The 21,090-nt window shown below is 37.2% G+C and overlaps 1 protein-coding gene across 1 annotated transcript in view; it reads left to right on the forward strand.

The window, feature by feature from the left end:
- LOC137924682 (homeobox protein orthopedia-like) overlaps positions 1-19,319 on the forward strand; it is a 52,204-nt gene extending 32,885 nt beyond the window's left edge. The window contains exons 5-8 of the mRNA XM_068768102.1: positions 16,233-16,398; positions 16,683-16,829; positions 17,980-18,081; positions 19,148-19,319. Coding sequence (XP_068624203.1) covers positions 16,233-16,398; positions 16,683-16,829; positions 17,980-18,081; positions 19,148-19,281 — 549 coding nt within the window. The 3' untranslated portion in view covers positions 19,282-19,319. The remainder of the gene's footprint in view (positions 1-16,232; positions 16,399-16,682; positions 16,830-17,979; positions 18,082-19,147) is intronic.
- The last annotated feature ends 1,771 nt before the right edge of the window (positions 19,320-21,090 follow it).

The raw sequence follows: 21,090 nt of genomic DNA on the forward strand, positions 1-21,090 counted from the left end.
TCTTAACGATGTATACACGGGAAAGCGAACAGGAGAATATAAATAGATACGAATAAACACGATCACAAAATGAACAGCGGAGGGTAGGACAGCGCGGGCAGGACGGGACTTCCCCGGGGACGTTTAATTCATTTCGCGTGTACCTGCAGCTCGGCGGCGGTAATGTGCTCTAGTGCGTTTCCTTGTCGCTCGGGGCTGATGAGAGGGGCTTTTTGAATATATTTCTTTCCTAGAACTGTACTATCAAGCCTCTGTCTTGTAATTCATCAAGGATCCACCAGGAGTCTCAGATATTGTCACCAGCAATAGTCTTTGTCCTTGACAGTTGTATCTGATACTCCATTACCGTATATTCTTTTCTTTTATAATGGCGTAATAAATGCCGCCTCAAAAGTGACACTCGATTTTGATTCCAAATATCATAAAAACTAACTCCTGACTTTGAAAAAGTATACGGGACTTGTTTTTATATAAAATACTTCATTGATAAATCGACAGTTAAGTTACTTTGTATTATTGAAGTCGATTAATTGTTTTTTTTTTTGAAAATGTAAAAAACGTATGTTTAAAATTCGAATTACACGGAGGCGGGGAAGTATAGTTGCGCAAGGTGGGCAGACCTTGTCAGAATGGTCGGAAAACGCTGAATTCAGGCCTTGTCCAATCATTCCTAAAGGAAAACTATGAGAGAGGCCCATATCCAGCTGTGGACATCCTATTTCATCAATCCCGTTGGTTTGTTTTTATCGATTCGATTTTTAAGGAAATTTTATACTTTGTCTTAAATATAATTACGTAGCACTATAAATGTCACAGTACTAATATTCCACAGGAGCAAAAGGAGAATCTTTACACTGTATGTATGCACCCACTGTGTACTCATCTATGGATCCCATACAAGGGCAACTTGTCAACGGAATAGGAGCGCGCTTAGATACTCAAAATTGGACAAGAAAATAACAGATGACTTGAGTAGAAAACTGAAATGGGAATGGGCCGGTCACATATAAAGAGATATAAGTGATAAGTAAATACAGTCCGCCACTGTATGGAGGCCTATAGGCAATACAATACGGAAAAGAGACAAACCCTATAGGTGGTTTCTTGACCTTAAGAATTGCAGGGCCATTGTGGACACGCTTGGCATGACCTAGAGGCAGATAAAGGTAATTGGAGGAAGCCTACGCGACTGCCAGTTGCGTCATATAATATAAAATGAATATTTCTGCGAATGTAAAATTAATACATAGCTATGAAGGCTAAATAAGAAGTATTATGCAATAAATACATAGTTAGGGAGATAAAAAATTAAATACGACGTAGTAAAAACGAAACTTTTCTTTTTCCATACAAACCACAGACTAAAATAAAATACATGTGAATAGCTGTTAAATATGTAAAGTCAATCACTCTATTGTTTGATACAAAAAACTATGCTGTTATTTATAAGTTTATTTTGGTTGTGTTAGAGACTATCCTTTACATTTCGTTTTAAAAAAATACTGTTTTATATGTGTAAGTTACCGACTATTTATCCAAGATTGTACCAATTTAATTATATGTGTTTAATCCGTTTACTGTATGGTGTGTCATAAAAAAATTAAAAACGAAATAAGGCGTATTCGATGTAAAAAGGCCAATAACGTCGTGCATTACACAGCATTACAATAAATTAATATACACCTATCCCCCGATTTACACGGTAGATACGTTACTGAGAGAAACGTGTAAATCGAAAGTAAAAAAATTTCAAGTCAAAACCGTGTAAATCGAAAAACTCGCAGAAAATGCACGATTTTGCTATTTAACAGTTGTCATTTTTTTTTCAATAATTTTAGGTGTACACGGAAATAAAAATAAAAAGCATTGACAAATTAATATATTACGAAAAAACAGTTTTTTTTTTAATTTAATTACAATACATTAAACAGAAGAACAAAAAAGAAATTACTCTCATTCTTTTTTTCGGAATCGAAGGTTCGAATTCATATTCATCACTCGAAGTTATTTGTGCCGATTCGATATTTGTAGCAGAAATATTTACATTATGAGAGATGGTAATAAAATCGGTTATTAATACAAAAAAAAACTTATTTGGAAAACCGTGTAAAAGCGAAAACGTGTAAAACGAGTACCGTGTAAATCGGGGGATAGGTCTATTTACCTTTAGTAACTAAAGTTTTACAGCTGATATAAAGTTGATGATAAAGACAAAATCAATAAATAAAGTGATCACTTCGAAATACAGTTCATTTACTTTTTTTCTATAAACAGCGTTAATAGCTTTTGACTGCACGAAGTCTGTCGAAAGAAATTTAAGTTTGCTAGAACTTGGCTCTGTTGCAATTGTACTGAAGCTGGATAACCGAGGCTGTCGGTGCAGTCGCAGCGAGGAGAATGCTCTTGAACAAACAGTACGATGTACAAGCGCCTCCCTCGTTCCCCTGCCACCCCCCCCCCCCGACCTGTCCCCGGGGCTCGCTAATGAAATGCCAGCTACTGCGCCCGCCCGGCTGCACACTGAATTGCCTGTGGAACGCGCCCGTCACCCCCCCTGTATCTCCCCTCCTCTCTCCGCGAGCGCTACGGCGGATGCACGTAGACCACAGCTACGGGCGGGCCGCAAATATACGCCACCGCTACATAGTGCTACGAGGTCACCTTTGATGCGCAGCAAATATTAAATTCAATATCCGCGGTGTTTTCCATAAATGTAATTCAAGAAGTAGTGTTTTTTTTCTGAATTGAGCTCAAAACGAGGAAGGATCTCTCAATGCCATTTTCTCTGTCTATCGCTTCACAAAGGCACTACGAACAGATTCAGCAGCTATTGGGTGCTTTCACTTACTTTGTCTATCACATAGCATTTACTCTACCCCGGAAAAGAAGTAATTTTATACTCTCGTCTTTCTTTCGCACAGCATAAGCAAAAACTCCTCGGTTGTCCTGTTTACATTGAGCTAAGGTTGAAATCGCCAAAAAAAAAAAACTTTAAAATGTCTTATTTTCATTACTAACAGCAAAAATTGTAAAATTGTTAATACTGTAACAATCTAGTTTCTTAGCAGCTTCTGCTCGATAGAATCAACATTCCGGACTTGTCATGTATAATAATGTAACTTTTCGTAAGTGCTTAGCGAAGTGTTTTTAAAACATAAATATTTTTTTTCATTGTGTCTAAAATATGTATTGAATATTACTAAAATTATAGTTCTTTTAGCACATAGACACCCACTGCAAGGCCTAGGGCCTATTCCAAAGATATTTATGGTTGGATATATCACAATCACGCTTGGCAGGTGGATCGGCGATCGCATTGTAGTATTAAAGCAGGCATAGGGCAGCCTCTGAAAACTTGCTTGTGAGCAGTGAGAATCCTATATAATTATTGCACAAGGTGTAATAATATAAGATTGTATTCCGAGAATTAATCTTGCGACCTTCGATTGCAAGTGTTAGTTCTTTACCGGTGGAATACCATTGCTCTTTTGGTGAGATTAATATGTAAGTGAATACCCACGTAATGAAGCCGCTGTAGAAAACGTAAGGCGTCGCTGTGTAAAAAATTATTAATGAATTGTCCCGTGCCTCGAAGTCTAGTTACTGTAAAGAGGTCTAACCTAATCGCATTTGACGCTCTGTCACATTAATTCCGGTGATGCTGTAAATATTAAAAATATTATTTAAAGTTTCACGAATTCATATTAATACACTTGTGTAAAGTGTGTATGCAATATGAAAAATAAATCAGAGTGTATCCGGATAGATATTGCGTAGTGGGTAGGTACGGGCGGGGACCGGCGGAACAAAGGCTGTATATAGCCGCCCAGCGAACCGGAAGTCGAGCGGCGGGCGGGTGGCGTGCGGCAGCAGCGCAGTAGGCATGCTACTCGCGCCGCTATCGATATCGATAATATTAATTTTCTCCGCAAAACTTCATAGTGATATATAATATGATAGATAATTTACTTGATTATATAACATAGTTACAAATTTCATATATGCCGCTGTAACATATTGCATCAACCTTGATATAATAAGAAAATGATGGTGGTTTTAATAGTTTTTCGTCGACATAGTTAAGGATCTTAATGATAACTTCTTATCCTGGCTATAGTTTTTTAAGGCTCCCGTTTTCGGGGACCTCGCGTTCACCTATCATTTCTTTGTACGGAACAACGACTTCACTAAGTTATTCAGTAAAGTTTTTTAAATTTTTTTTCTTCTGTCCGTTATAATATCAAGCATTCTATTTTTTTCCTTCCTTCGCCTTATCTTTCTTTCTTAACGCTTTTATTAACATATTTTATATGCATCGCTTTCCATCATTTCAGATTTTTTATAATATTACATTTTCTTTTACAATTTTCATTTTATTTTTCTTCTGAAGCATTTATGTACATTTTTCAATACAATTATAATTTTTGAATATGTATTCTTTCTATACTACAAATATTTTTAAACATCTGTTTGTATTTTTGCCCCACCCAAATTTTCTATTTATTTTTAGTAGTAAGTATGGTGGTTTCCCACGTCCCTCATTTGGTGGCGATGTTGCTTCTGGTAATTTTGACACCTAATTCTATTCACAGATTTGTTCCGATTCCGCCAAATACAAGACCCTGAGCGCGGTCATGTAGCAGATGGCATTGATATTTATTTTATTAGAGACCTAATATTTTGCAGAAACTTCGCATGTAAATAATGCAACCTAGTACTTGCTTATATTTGCAATATCGATATACCACGGTAGTTGACTGTTTATAACATCAATGTTCAAAATTCATATTTTTCATAATTAATGAGTATTTTTTGGCTATTCATAGCTAAGTAAAGAAAACATATATCGTATATATAAATCGCGGACAGATCTATTCATGCGCCGTTTTGTAATCGGATTTCTTATAGTCGTAAAATATTCAAATGATTGAATGTATAGATCATGCGAGTAAAAAGCTTCATCGCTTTTACATCTGTTTCTTAACATCCTGGATAAGGTGATAATTATGAAATTCTATTGGAATGTGACAGGCCAATACCTCTAGCAGTATAAAGTCTACAACACAAAATTTTCTTCGTAAAATTCTAAAGAAGTTCTTATTTGAATGTTTCGTTACGCGACACTTGATATAATGTATAATTACTTAAATTTCGACATTTCCCGGCCCGTGTAAGTAATAAATATTTTATAGCGTGCGATATCGATAAGTGTGGTTACATCACTGTGCGGCGGCGGGGCGTGTACGCTTGCGCGTGTGTGTATCGAGCGATTCCGTCGCCGATAAATATGTACGCGGCATGTACTGCACCCGCCGCTGCCGCGCTACGGCTTCCAACGCAACAATTCACTTTAATATCGACAATTTAACTCTCATTTAAATAACCTATTGTAATGTTTCAGTCGTGCCCCAGATTGTTTTTCATAGACTACTTTCAAAATTTCACAGGTTCCAGTGGATCCCTTCCGCTGGAATATCCAAGTTTTCACAAGTAACAGTAGTTAGGTTTCTAAAATATTGTTTGTCTACGTTGATAAAGTCATGCCAATATTTTAATGCTTTACTATCTATCGAAAGCAGATACATCTTCGAGGAGCTATGCTTACGAATTGTAAACTTGTTCAGTTTTTCGTCACGCCAACGTAGATTCCCGTCTACCCTGCAGCGCACCTTTAAGGGTCCACCTGGGCCACTTTGAGATCTAATTTTATATCTGAAACGAAATTATGTTAATCATTTGCTACAAATTAATATAAATTTAAGTGAACATATGATCTTGTTCAGGTCCATGAAAGACGCTAAAGGCAAGCAGCTTCTAATCTGTCTTATTAAAAAATCTATAGAGAAATGCTATGCCCAACAGTGGTCCTCTCATGCTATATATTTTAAAATGCTAATTCCTTTTATTTATTTATTTATCTCGTAAATAAATAGAACGTCGATCTTTTTTATGCGAATGCATAACTGTAAATAATTTTACTATATTTAGTATCTTAATAGATAATCTATAAGAAGGAGAGGCCTATAGAGGATGCCTATGTGCAGCAGTGAACGTCTTGCGGCTGAATGATGATATTGACATAATGTAAAGATAAAAAGATTTGTGACAGTTTTAATTCACGCTATTATTGCGGAAATAAAACTTATTTATGTCTAGCGGCATTAAATTTGGTGCAATTCACACAGCGGTCAGAGAGAACTGTAAAGTTTAACACCAGTTCTAGAGGATATACATAGCTTTAAAAATAAATATTTGTTGTTGTTGCTCAACACGCGCATGCATAAAATATAAACGATTTTGCTAAGACGTATGACATAAGTAAGTATCATAAACATAAACCAAATATATCTATGAGCAATGTATACTCTTTGACAATCGGATCGTGGATAATGCACAGAGAACTCCTTTTGCTAAAAAATGTCAAAGAATATTTGTACGCTTAGAATTCATAGAGGATGGCACATCTTGGAAATGAAGTGTTTGCCTCCAGGCTAATTCAATGTTTTCGTAAGGAGATGAGTCCTGGACGCAGAGGATTATGGAACGTTGGAAAATTTACACTCTGCAGATGTGGTGCTGGAAGCGGATGCTCAAAATCCGGTGGATGGCGCACTGGACCAACGATTCCATTCCAAAGAACTCAAACATGAAAGAGAGGTCAATTGTGCAAATACGAATCCTTAAGTTCTTTGAACACGTCACTCGTAATGAGGACTTAATGGAACTCATGGCGGTGCAAGGCAGAGAGGAAGGCAGTCGCTCTCGTGGGCGCTCCCCGATGAGATGGATAGACATTATCAAAGCCATAAGTAACAGGTCGCTCATGGCGTCGCTAAGAGAGGGCATGAGCGACCATGTCATGACATGTGAGAATTTTAGTGTTTATTAAATATGTTAATTGACATGGTTTTAAAAAAAAAACATATATTCAGTGTAAAGCTTTTAAGGTGGGAGCCTATTTCCTACCACCTTGATCACTCTGAAAAATGTTACTTGAATTTTGGTAGTACTAAGTCTGCAGAGACAGATAGTAAACAAAAATGTATTTTAATTATTTTTGGTCAAGGTGTACAATATATTTGCAATTGACAGAAATGAGCTATGTATTTTTCTGTAAAGTTTTTACAACTAAAACCTTACATCCTATATAGTTCTTCTGAGTATTTTTCATCTGTTTACAGCTCTGAGGCAAGTGAACTTGACGTTAAGAAGAATAAAGATTTTTTTTTATAGTGATCATGAATAATTCTTCCCTGAATTCAGGATAACTTTTGAATACACAATGTATTGCAAGGTTAATGAGATATAAATTATCGAGGGTGTAGTGATATGTCTGAATCAGATGCTGATCATCTTTGTCTGGTTGTATTGTCTGCACACAAGTATAACGCGGTCATTGAAAGTTGTAATCTTGTGTTTTGATAATAAATAAATAAACGGAATAAAATTTTGTTGTACTAAAGTGTAAAGGAGCAGTGAAAGAGTGAGAGTTAAGTCAATTTTATCGTCGATTCTCAACTAAACCGATATAAAATAAAGCGGTAATGTTTTTACGCGGCCGGAGGCTCGTAAAGTTGGCTGGGCGGGCGAGGCGGCTAGGGCGGGCGGCGCAAAGTGAAATTTAGTGCGCGGACGTGTCGGCTGCGAGCGCGGCTTTGGGCTCCGAGCGGGATCGGCCGCTCTAAACGGATTTCCTTTCTAAAAAATCGCAGCGTGAATTCAAACGATCGTATTAAAGGCAAACAGTTTACGTTGTCTCGCTGTTTAGTACAGGCAACACTGCCTGCTTTTTGTAATATACTATGACGTGGCAAAAGTCTTTTTGCGAACGGTATGTTTATACTTAGTAGCGTTTAAATAGGAACGCCTCATATTGGTTACTACGGCCACAATACTATTTTAGGTCTGCCTCAAAGATTACCACGACGTCCCGTCCTGCGCTGCCCGCACCTGACGACTTCCCGTCGGTCCATCTAGTAGTGGGGTGTAGTGGCGCCGCGTCTACTGGCTCGTGGTCACCACTCGAGAGCCTTTCGGCCGCAACGGTTGACGGTTCCACGAACGACGTGTCTGCCCACTGCCATTTCAGACAAGGAATTTTTCATAAAATCTCTTTGGCTGTACTATTTATATACGACTAGAATGATGAATATAGAGATAAATTAAAAAAAAATTAGACAGAATAAAATGAAACATATATACTATAGTTAAAAATAAGTAAACTTTAAAAACAATATATGAAAACAGTCTTGAATTTTTAAATAAAAGGCGAAGGAATTTATCCCTGAACTATTTGTTGCAAAACGCGTGCTGTGACTGCAAATACAATACCGACGAACTACATGTGCAAATTCAGCTCACAGAACAAAGTCTAAGATGCCGGCAATGCTCCAGATATTCTTTAAGAAAACATCTTGTATGTAAAACAAGAATTATGTTTTACTGAACTATGAAAAAACGCGTAGTTGAGTAAAGCTGTTAAAAATTCCATTGATATTGGAAAACAAAGTTCTTTCTTTAAAACTCTTTATTTATTTTATTTACAAAGAATTGTTAATAAAATCAACAATGTTACATACATATAAAAAGCTATTTCAAAAGAACACAGGCCAAGTGCAATGTTTTAGTCTTCGTGGTGTTGAACCTTATCGGCCCGTATGAGTTTAATGGGAAAAATAATAACGAACGTACTTCAGAGCACTCGCTTTATTAATTGACGGTAATGTAGAATGCACACAGAGAAACAAAAATCTTATTCGTTCCTCATTCACTACAAGAATTTAATAACAATATGATTACATTTGTATAGTAATGTTTTGTTTACATTCATCACGCCATTTTCTGGTAGCAACGCTGACGTCAACTTCTATATATCAAATGTTTGAACATTTATTACTAGAGGCACGTGTTACAATTTACTCCATAGTTTGTATGAGATGTGTTGTTTTGATTATTGCACTCCTAAGTTCTTTTTCCTCGGACATTAACAAAATAAATTAAATCGAAAAAAAAAACATTTCGTTATTTTTATTATTTAATTATTAATTAATATATTACATTTTAATTAGAGCAGTGGCAGCCTAGTAGCCTGAGATTTGCGATCTTAGATTGAGAGATCAAGTCTCGGAATACAATTTTATATAATTCACATTATGTGCGTTAATTATATAGGATTGCCGCTGCTCACTAACAAGTTTCCAGAGGATGGGCAGCAGCGACTAACTAACTCTGCGTACAATATTATCACACTGCGATCGCCAATCCTGTCGCCTGCCAAGCATGGCGATTATTGTATATCCCCCATAGATATCTTTGGGGGAGGAGAATGCCTCTCTATGGGCCTCTATGGGCTGAAACAATGTACTATTTCATTAGTACAATGTCCTACTAAACTACTTGCGCGGTTTGGATTCAGGAATTTAATGATCCTCTAACTTAGAATAACATTGACATGCTTTAGAAAAAATATAAAGGGTGTTTAGTTATAAGTGTAAAATCTTAAAATCTGTCAATGTAAAGAATTTTTTGCTGTAAATTAATGTACCGTGCACTCCGTCCAAAATCTATGACGAAGACACTTTTACTGTCCAAAGTTATTCGGCTTTGCATTGTAATAGAATATATATGTAAAAATATGTTAATGGAACATACTTCAAAATGATCAATTTATATAGGGTTTATTATAAATAGATATAAAAACTCTGTGAAAAAAATTTGTTTGCTGACGAATGTGCTGCAGACTGATTTAAGGCTTTTACAGCTATAACCATTCACTCTGTGTATGTATATATATTCGTTATAAAAATTATTAAAGTAATATGTAATAACATGACTTTAAGTTAAACTCGTACTGGGCATATCGAAAAGGCCATACATTTGGAGATACATTTATATGTGCGTTGCGTACAAAATGCCGGCAGATGATTATTATCAGCCGGAGGCTCTGTGTGCCTGGCGCCTGGTAGCGCCTGGTAGCGAGCCAGTTTCGGCGAGAGTCGGCGCGCTGTGTACTCAGCGGCTGCGTGACTGCGTTGTTTGCTGCGCCAGTTGGCAGGCAGAGCGTCGGCCGCGGTCGTGTGGCCCAAGTGTAAGCGGCAGCTGGCGCGCTAGCGGGCAAACGCTTGACCTTATTTACTTATGCAAATATCTATGCTAATAGCGATACATAATACAACTAAACTTAAAATAGTTGTAGTTTTCTTTCGGGCATCGTTAGATGCGCTGGGATGTCTGTGGTCTATCCAACGACCATAGCTACTTAGTATATGCAATTAAAAATCCGCCAATCGACAAATCTAGCCACGACTAAATTAATAGATTTAGTTATTTTTACAATATTGCCTTATTGAATATTGTTATTAAGGAACTTTGCCGATAACAAACACACCGTGAAGAAAAAAATATGTAAATATACAGTCAAAATACATGATAATGTTATGTTTGTATAACAATATTAATGATAATAAAAAAAACTAATAAATGCGATTTACAAAAAGTTTTTATAAGAAATAAAGACACGCGTTTTTTAACTTTTTTTAAGTTCGGTTAATATGTATATATAAAGTACAGAGCCCGATTTTTATAGAAATTAGAATAAATTAAGATCCTCTATGACATCATTCAACTTAAAATAAAGATTTAATTGTTCCAAAATTCTTCGAAGTTCATCACAAACATAGTCATAATGTCTTAGTGATCACTTTCACAAATGTCCTTAATGTAGTAGTTAAAACAATTCACTTTTACTTATATTATCACTTTAAATTTTTTTACGCATTAATAAGATATCTAACTGTAGCATTACTCTATTTTCTAAAATTGATATTGACGACCACAAACTAAAGATTATTTAAAAAAAAATACTAAACCCGAATTGAAATGATCTTTCCTTTTCTGATAAGATCTTACAATAAAGTCGATATTTATTGTTCATGTTGTTTAAGTGTGTGCTTGCTCGCTTCCGCCTATGAGTTAAGGCACGCGCGAGCGTCGGATCCGCCCGCCGGCGTGCACGACCGGCAAACAGCGCGCGCTAACGTTTCGCTCACGCGCCCTGACGAAAGCGGCGCGGCCACCGAATAACAGGCGCGAGTTTGGAGGTTACCGCTCTCCTTGCCGACACATTTTGCGCGTCTTGAGTTTCGTAACCACTAACAGATCCACATCGGCAATCGCTACACGCGGCGTGGCTACGTCTGCCGCGAGATGGGCCGATGACGTAGGAGTGAGAAGTAGCTTTTCGTTGCGGGAGGCTTATGCCTTACTACTAAAACAATTACAACTATGAATATTTGTATCAAATAAGCATTATAGATTTAAAGCATATCAATGCGTTAATAATAATTGAAATGTTTATAAAGTTTTCTATGTATAGAAGGCAAACATATCCCGGATTGGTATTATGCTGATTTTCACGTGACAATCTGAAGATTTATAACATGAAAAAATTGTAAAGTTAAAGCTGTTACTATACAGTTTCTTTCCTGATTCTTCTTTATAAAATAAACCTTCCCAAGCCCGGAAGTAGCGTAGCGTAGCTGAAAATTTGGTCATATAACACTTTGCATAAATATTAATTTAAATGTACATTATATCAACATATAGACTGTTTGAAAGTGCTTATCGAAACCTATTCGAAAGAACAAACTTTGAAACTTTGAAATTTGTTTCTATCGTTTCACTGTCTCATGTTGGTGTATATTAATACAATGAAACGCTATCAGAAATAGCAATAAGCGAGACGTGTTTGAACCAGGATGTTAGACATAAACAGGGTTTCCCATAAATCAACGTCAAAGAGAAATCTGTAGATAGCTAACGTTAGAAATTTAATTAAAAATTATTCGGTGTGTTATTTTAATGCAGTCGCTAAAGTACATTAACGAACAAGTACAAGCTCCCAGAGGATGCGTGGCAGCCTCCTCTGCGTACCGCAACACCGCGCTGCGATCGACAACCGGCCTGCTTAGATTATATTAGATATCCATCTAAGGCTTTAATGGAAATACACAGGGTGACACATTAATGTGCAATATAGATTATTCTAATTATTTTCTTATGTTAGCCACTACTTCCTTTACTACTCGATTTCAGTTTGACGTTGGTTTATGGGATACACTGTATTCGTATTAATGGTGTATAGATATTAATGTGTCGAAGAGATCGGTCCGGTCGGAGGTGCTGTCCTCGCGGCCCTCCCGCGTGACTGACGGGCCGAGGGACGAGCGTGCACGTCCGCCGCGCCGCCTGACTAATGTTCCCAGATTAGGCGCAAATCGGCTGCCCGGGCAAGAGTTATTGATTCCCGGGCGGGACCCGTCCCCCGGGAGCCGGCGGCGGGCTTACGCCGGAGCTTTCGGTCGAGCTGATCTTTCGACAGTTCAATTTATAAATGAAGAGATTTGTTTGATTTTTATAAATTGTCCGAGTGTTTGTGCGGGTCGAAGCAAATGTACTGCAAAGAACATAAAACAGTAATTTATTTTAATTTCAGTTTAAAACTATTGATATTTATTTAAAATTATGGTATCAACGGCTCGGAACGTTAAACTGCTGAGAAGAGCCCGTCAGAAATATAGCAATGGCTTTTTTTTTTTTTAAATTAACAACTTTTGATATACACATTGTAATATTAACCATGTAAATGAGTCAACAAAACAAGTTCAACGCATTTTGATTAACTAAAAACTTTTCAATGCTACGATGAGATTTATTAAAATTTTTGATTTAATACTAAAAAAAAGAAGAGATCAAATATTTCTTGTGTAACTGTATACTATGTGCTTTTAATTTAACCCATAAATGTTTTAAACAAGAGAGTATAATGAACTCACAACCTTTCAGTATATCGAGAAGGTTTGAGTTTTCTAGTTATATAATTTAAAATGGTGGAATGCTTTGAATGCTTAGTAAGTGAGATATATAAAAGAAAATGTGGACAGATAAACTTAAATATAGCTTCGTTAAAACCAAAGAAAAGAATTCGGGCATCGCCGGCCCGCCGCCCGCCCGCCCATAAATAATAGAGCCTGCCGCTGACAGTTGCCAAATGAGTAGCGCCCTCTCCGTCCCGCGGCGGCTGTCTCCCTCCCACGCACGTTTCAAATAAGACATTGGTTCATTTTAAAAACTTTTCTTATTGGGTTTTTAGCGATTCAAATTTATCTCACTTTTTTATGAAAAAAAAAACGGTTGCCTTAACCTGTGAAAAGAGATATTATATATTTATTTAGAACTAATTTATTAATTAAACTATCTACCCTGACAGGCGTACTGCCAAAACTTATTGACCTGAACTTCATAAAAAATGACTGTATTTCAGACTGGTACACTTTTTTTATAGATTTAACGTTTTATTAGTAAACGACTATTTAATATGTGTTATATTTCGTACACTTTATGACTTTAGTAATTGTCGTTTCAGTACAAACACGTGCACTGGAAGGCATAGGCCTCCCCCAAAGATATCTATGGGTCGCCATCCTTGATGGTTGATAGCATATATATTAAGGCTATTGAAATCGCAAGTTTTCTATAATTTCTCCCTTTAGTCAAGTAGTCGAATTGCTTAACCGCTTTTTGCGTACATCAATATATTCATGTTTAAATAGATTAAACAAATTATTTAGTAACAACAAACTTAAATTAAAAACATTACCTTTCTACCGGGACAAGACATTTGACACATGGTATTTCTAGTAAATTTTTTTCACAATGAAGTTTTGTTAAACTCTTGAAAAAACTAGCACTAAAGCATTTTTTATATAGCTCGTAAATCGTGCGATATCAATTTCTAGATCTCTCTAATTTACAAAAGTCAAATTTACAAAAATACAGGTAGTATTTCAGTTTGGCGGCCGTCTTTCATGTTTTACATGTCTTGATACTTTTAACCTTGAATGTCTTGAAATTGTAAAACGTGTCACAAATTTGAAGAAGTTTTGTAAGACTTGACATGATATGAAAGGAAAATAAACTTGTCAAATAGGAATACAATCATTTGGCTGAATTAAGTTTTAAGTTCTAGAACTTAAAACTTAATTCAGTCAAATGATTCATCATACATCCAGATCTATGATGGTTAAATCATAGAGTACATGGTGTGGCGTGCCTTATTAAAAATTAAACTTCCTAACGGTTTGATTTTATTAAGGTCTAAACGCAGAGGACGCGTAGCCTCAGACCTCTTTTAAGGAACTCGAGAGCTTCCGGGAGAGCCTCAGTTGGGGCCTTAATATTTTACCTGAATAGGGGGCCGTCGCGATCTTTCGTTACTACGTTGGATGCTCCATGGAGTTTCTTTCGCCTGTTCTTCTCAATTCTCTGGTGTTTCATTCGACAGGTCATAGACTCAACTTGAAGCCAAGAAGAGATCTATTGTATGTTGAATAAATAATTTTTGAAATTTGAATTTGAATTTAGAAATTGAAGGACTTTTGCATAATATTTACGAAAGATGGCGTTAAAAGTTTGCAGAATACTAAAATAAACAAAGGCCAACTTATGAATGAATTTTTGTTTTTACAAAAGAGTAACATGGGTAATCTATGCATTGTTGCATCCTGTAAAACCATTGTGAGAAGTCGTGGTGCCACTCCTCTTTGCAGTGCTTCTTCAGCACATCCCAACTGTACGCAACGAAGTTTTTCTTTTATTTTTGGGAAGAAATAATCACATGGTGCTAGCTCAGAATTGTACGAAGCCAACAATTTCACATCTTTTACAATCAAATACTAGGCTATTCACTTAAAATTATGCAGTGTTAAATCTAATATATATACGACAATTTGTACAGTATTTTTCAACGTATGTGTACAACGTATGTGGTTTACCTAAATAAATAAATAATATGTAATCATTCTACTAAATACGTTTTAAGTTGCCGCCATCTTGTGGCAACAAATAAATGAATGGCGTAATGTACCTCAAAAGATTTGAGAAGAGTTGTATTTTGGAATTTTAAACAATTTTTGAACTGATAAGATGTAAAAACGTTAAATGTCACCAATGTACATACAACACGCTCGCTATTTACTGATATTTTAGACACGGTTCTGTCCAGCGATCCGTCATGATAGAAATGCTCTGTGTTTTCTCGAGTCGTCCTCATCGATATGGAGAACAAGAGAATATCCAGGAGACCCTCGATCTGGAAAGCGTTTATCGGAATCACTTTTACCGGCGTGTTATCTTCTACTAGGTACTTTGTATTTGTCGGATGTACACTAAGTCCATTCCAACCATACACACTCACTGAACATCAGAAGATTATTTACGATATTATAAAATTCATCTACGTTGAAACTCTAAACAGAATATATATTGATCATAAACTTTTTAGTTCATAATTTATTTTTTACTCTACTTTCCTTCACAAGTGAATATCGCACTGTACCAATTGCACCCATGTTACTCTTTTTTAACCAGGTGCAATGATATTTATATTAACTGTAGTTACCTCCTTGTTTCCATCGTAATAACACAACTAAAGTAAAGCAGCTGTGCGGTACATTTCCATGAATGTCATGTATTTATTTAAATATATAGCGTATCGTGTTATATGCAATCTGTTAGACTAACAGATGACACACACGCACAATGATATTAAAATTGACATTAAAATAAAACAATGATAAGAGCTAGAGTTAAGTAATTTGGTTAAATAATAGGAAATTAATGAAGAAAAGAAACTGTATATGAGGTAGAATAGATATTTATTACATTAAGTAATAATTTATTTAACATTGAAACTTTTAACAGAACTCTTATTGATCGTCAGCTTATTATTTAATATTTGACTCTACTCTGTTTGGCAAGGTGTTATATTTGTAACGAAGAAGCTGAAAGAAACTCCAAAGCAACACATCTTTCAATAATAATACATAAATTAAATGAAATGAAAACAGTCAAGTGACATCATTGTAAAGGATTCTTGTCATTTAAATATTCGCTAATTGAATAATAAGTTTTTTTCGTTTAAATTTACTTTTAACATACGTTTTAAATTTTATAAATGGTAGTTGAATAATATTTTGCGGAATTTTAATAAAAAAAATCTGGTTCTGTCTATTACAAATGAGATTGTTTGTTGTAGGCAACCTCGGCGTGGGCTATCACTAGTATCGCGTTCAGAATTCCTATTCGAAGTCGAATATCTCTTAAGAAAGACCCAGTTGAACCAAGCAGATGCCGGATAGTCGAAGAAATAGAGTAATATTTGTTCGCGTTTCCAGGTGTGGTTCCAAAACCGACGCGCGAAGTGGAAGAAACGGAAGAAGAGCACGAACGTGTTCCGGTCGCCGGGCGCGCTGCTGCCCTCGCACGGGCTGCCGCCCTTCGGCACCGGCGACGTCTGCGGCTCGGGCGTGTTCGCCGACCGGCCCTGGTCCATGCCCTCTGGTTAGTTTCACTTGCAACCTCAGGAGACAATGATTACTGGCGCAGTATCCCAGTGTACTAATTCTTAAATATCCACTGTCTGCGTTTAATGTTGTTGCTCATTACACTGCGTATACAGGGCGTTCTATCGTTATTCCACTGTGTGGGTGGACGTCTTACACTGGTTGTGTAGCCAGTTGCCGGTCCGTTACAATCCACAACTATTACTATTTGTTATTTGAGACCTGCGCCGTGGTCGAACATTGCAAGTTAGTGATAGTGATATATCACAGCTCATTTTGCAGGGCTGGGGCAGCTGTCGCAGTCGGGCGTGTCGATGGGCGTGGGCGTGGGCGTGTCGGGGTTCGGGTCGGGGAACCTGCCGCAGCTGGCCGCCGACCTGGCGCCCACCGCCGCGCAGCAGTACCAGCACTACCCGCTCAACTCCATAGGTCAGCCACCTATCACCTACTACGTAGTTAAGCACATGCACAGGCTCAGACATTCTTTATATTTATTTGGGTCATAAAGTATACACCAATCTTACTAAGAGACAAAGTTACATCAGAAAAAAACTTATGCAATTCCTAAAATGCAGTGCAAACACGCAATGTGCAATATTAAAATCGAGTGAATTTCAAATATGTAGGTTAATGACAACAAAGGCTGCATGACACACAGTCGGCACGTTTCAGATTGTTTTTTTCAAAAAACAATTAAAATGTTTCGATAAACACGATTGATTCCAGTTCAGTTAATCACATTTCTCGTCACATCCTGTTCGTATAGACTCTATGCGCTACCAGTTTGTGTCAAAGTAACCTCTCTACTTTATTTCATTTTCTCGCGCCTGTTCTATGTGCATAGGAATATTAATTAATGTTAGTAAAATATTGGTGTACAATTTATTATCATAAATAAGGGTAAGCTTGTTATATCTTTCTCTGAGCTTCATAAAAATAGCTAAATCTTTCGTTGGCAACTGTGTATGGTATTAAAATTCACTCCAGTGTAATGTTTCTGAATTACATTGTATTGAATTTGAGCAATTTCTTTAAATAACAGTTTGTAAAAAATAATACGAGTATTACAGTGTGAAAGATTTTTAAGATGATAATAGAGCTTAATATTGTAAGTGACCATGAAAATCGGTACAGAAAAGAGGAGACCCGCTTGGGTATCCTTTTTTTGGGCTCTTGATCTTTATCAAGAGCCCAAAAATCGCAGAAACCGAGGTCACTGAATTGCATGTCTGAAGTGGGATTCGAAAGGTGCATGTCGCTTGTGCAACCGATGGCTGTTGGAGCCGAATGGTTGTCGAGTGGCGACCACCAGCCGACCGATGTGATCAACAACATAGTCGTTGAATGCGGGCAGCGCCGGTCGTCGTGTCGATCTTTGAAGGAGGCCTATGCATGCCAGAGGGCGTATTTCGGTTTGAAGTTTGTAAATGCGCCCTGACCTAAAAATATTCCACTAAAAACTGAGACCTATTTTTTTATTTTGGTCACTATTACAATATCCGGCAGAGCACTATACAGTGGTAGAGCAGTTCCTATAAAAGTGATCATTTATTTAATGTGTTTGTCGGTGTGTTTGCAGGCGATTCCATGATGTCGTACTGCGGTCCGGGCAACGGGAACTCCGCTGCGCTGGACGGCTCGCCCGCGTCGCCGCACGCGCACTGCAACACCGCCTCGCCCGGTCAGTGCACGCACACGCACGCACACACACACGTTACTGCACACACTTGTACTCCTTCTTGATCATATTACACTTCAAAGATCTCACCAGAAGTGCCACAACACTACCAGTGTTAACTCGCTTCTATCTTTCCTGGTAATCGCTCTACCAACATTTCTTGACTGTAAATATGACTCTAGTCAAGTCATTTGGTATAACAAACGTGGAAAATACCGAACTCAAAGACCGCTTGACGTCTACAAAAACATCAAAAGAATCCAGAAAGCAATTTTTGGAGTTCCGGTATCGGTAGATTCCGATATTTATTTTTATAATTAGGATGCTCCACAGACATTGTTTTACATTTTCCTTTAATATCGCCAAATTTATTTTAACAACGCGTTAACAATGTCCAGTTTTTAAGATTACATTTCGTGTGACTACTTTTCAAACCATGGAGTTTTATGAAAATTAGGTGACATTATTATATTATTCTTATTTATTAAACATTTTGTTTTTGTATGTTATGTACACTCTGTTACAATTACTAACACATAGCTATCACAAGGAGTGGTAGCCGAGCGGTAGTGGATTGACATCTGCGATCGTAGGTTGCGGGTTCAATTCTCGAAATACAATCTTATATAATTCAAACTCTGGGCGTTGATTATATAGGATTACCACTGCTCACAAACAAGTTTCCAGAAGATGAGCAGCAGCGCCTTCTGGGTATCGCATTCCCTCCTGCTAAGCGTGGATTATGAGAAATCTCCCGTAGATATTGCTGAACAAGTCCTCTGCCTTACAGTGGGTGTGTATGAGCTGAAACGACGAAATATTACGGTTTGATGATCTTACTACTTAACTTTATACAGGGTGAGCCAGAAAGGGGTGCGATTCAACAATAGCATTGTTCGTAAAATGCACGAGCAGGGCGCGGGAAGTGGGGATATATAACTTAGTTTTTGCAAAAATTGTTGCAATAGGTTTTGGCGTTGAAGACCGTGCTTTCTATGATTTATTTAAATCTACTCAACTTAATGGCCCAACCTATAATTAATGTCTGTTTAATGACGGGCGTGTTCAGGAGGTGCAGAGTGCGAGGAGCAGTCGTGGCGTGGGCACAGCATCGCAGCGCTGCGCCGGCGCGCCTCCGAGCTATCAGCTGCCATCCCGCCCTACCTGCAGCTCAACTACGACGCGCACAGCCCCGTCTACTGACCGCCCGCCCACGCGCACACGGCATGCTGAACCCCTCGGCCCACTGGACACTTCTCCACTAGTACACCCGTCGCTATCCACGAAGACACGGCCAATTACTTCGATTTTCCCAACCCTACTCGTAATCTTCGCTTTCTTTATGACGCTTCTTGAATGAGATAGGTTATTACCTAAACAAAAGTTCGTCCGCGTTAAGAATGCAATAGATCGTTATTATTCGTCAGTCTAGCCGTTAATCAAAATGTTCCTAATTAGGAAGTCAAGTTCACAGTGACCATTTTAGGACGTACTTACAAACGCAACAACTAATGAACTATGGCGTTTTTCTTTAATCCGGTTATTTCCCTCAGAGCAGTGGCAGCTCAGCGGTAGCAGACTAAGACTTGCAAATGTATCTCGCGGGTTCGATTCCTGGGATATAATTTTACATGATTCAAACATTACGCATATTATACGGGACTGCCACTGCTTACAAACAAGTTTCCAGAGGATGACCAGCAGCGACCTCTGCGGACCATAATATCACACAGCAATCGCCAACCCGCCTGCTAAGCGTGGTGATTATGGTATATACCCCAATCAATATCTTTTGGGGGAGGACCGAAATGAAGATTTTTCACTTTAGATCGTTTATAATTTTCTTGTTGTTTATAATTTAATTCTATTGTTTGCGAAGAGTCTGGCATTAAATATAGAAGTTCAAATCCAAAAAAAATTAAATAAAGTTAGCTCCTATATAAAGGCTTGTTTAGACTGTAAATTAACATGCGAAGCTTCTTAACGCATCTAAATCTGAGACGATATTAAAGGCGTGTCTTCGTGGATGGGATTTTAAAAATATTCATGAGACTTCCTTACCTGGGTTTCAATTGAACTGAAATAATTTATCGTATGAGGTTTACATTAAATTTCTTGAATTAAATAAAACCGTAGACGAGGGTCGTAAACCAGGGGTGTCAAACTCAAAACCTTGCCGCAAAAGAAGAATGTTGATAGAACAAATATTTTTTGTTTTGACTAGTAACTATTATTTACACCCTAATTTTTGAGAGCTCATCCCTGTTAATAGTTTTACTTTTCCAGGAGAAGTTTTATTTACAAAGGTTGCTTAAATACATATTTAATAACATATAATTTATGCGCCAAGACTTAAAACTTTGTATGAAAAATAGTGACAGACACATGAAAAGTAAAGGAAATAAAAATAAACCCGTAACGCCTTTCGTCCCTAAAAAGTTAAAAATCTTTCATGGATCTGAATGTACGCATAAAGTTCCACGAGAAATCATACACCTTCCATTTATTTATTTGGTTTTAAATCTGAAATTAAAATATAATACAATTCAGAAGTTTGTAGTTGATCGAAAAATTACTTGATTTGTTCACACATCAAACATTGCTAACTTTAAAAGCAGTTTAAAAGTACTTGTTGAATTTCGGCTCTTCTTAAAATGTCAGCTTCTTTTTCATTTCGAGCCGGTGGCAACTTACTCCTTATAATATTAAAATAATCGACGATTCAAAAGATGTCGTCTTGAATGAGGATATTTTGAATTTGCCGAGATTACTTTTAAAATTGACACAACACAGTTTTTATTGTCCGCAAAAACTTTGAAGTCGGGCCGCGAGTTTAACACCCCTGCAGTATACAGTCAACACGACTGCGGCAAATTATGTCAACGACTGTGTAAAGATTGAGTATTGTACCTTGTATATTAATGAACAGAGGCAACATTAAAAATTATATCTTTGTCCTTTGATATGAATCCGAGTGTAGAGGGGATATTGTTTGATGAAGAGAGAGCTGAA

This window comes from Battus philenor, unplaced genomic scaffold (assembly GCF_028537555.1).
Source record: "Battus philenor isolate CCGP_79_NKW_IND1 unplaced genomic scaffold, ilBatPhil1.0.hap1 SCAF_24, whole genome shotgun sequence".
Taxonomy (NCBI): Eukaryota; Metazoa; Arthropoda; class Insecta; order Lepidoptera; family Papilionidae; genus Battus; species Battus philenor.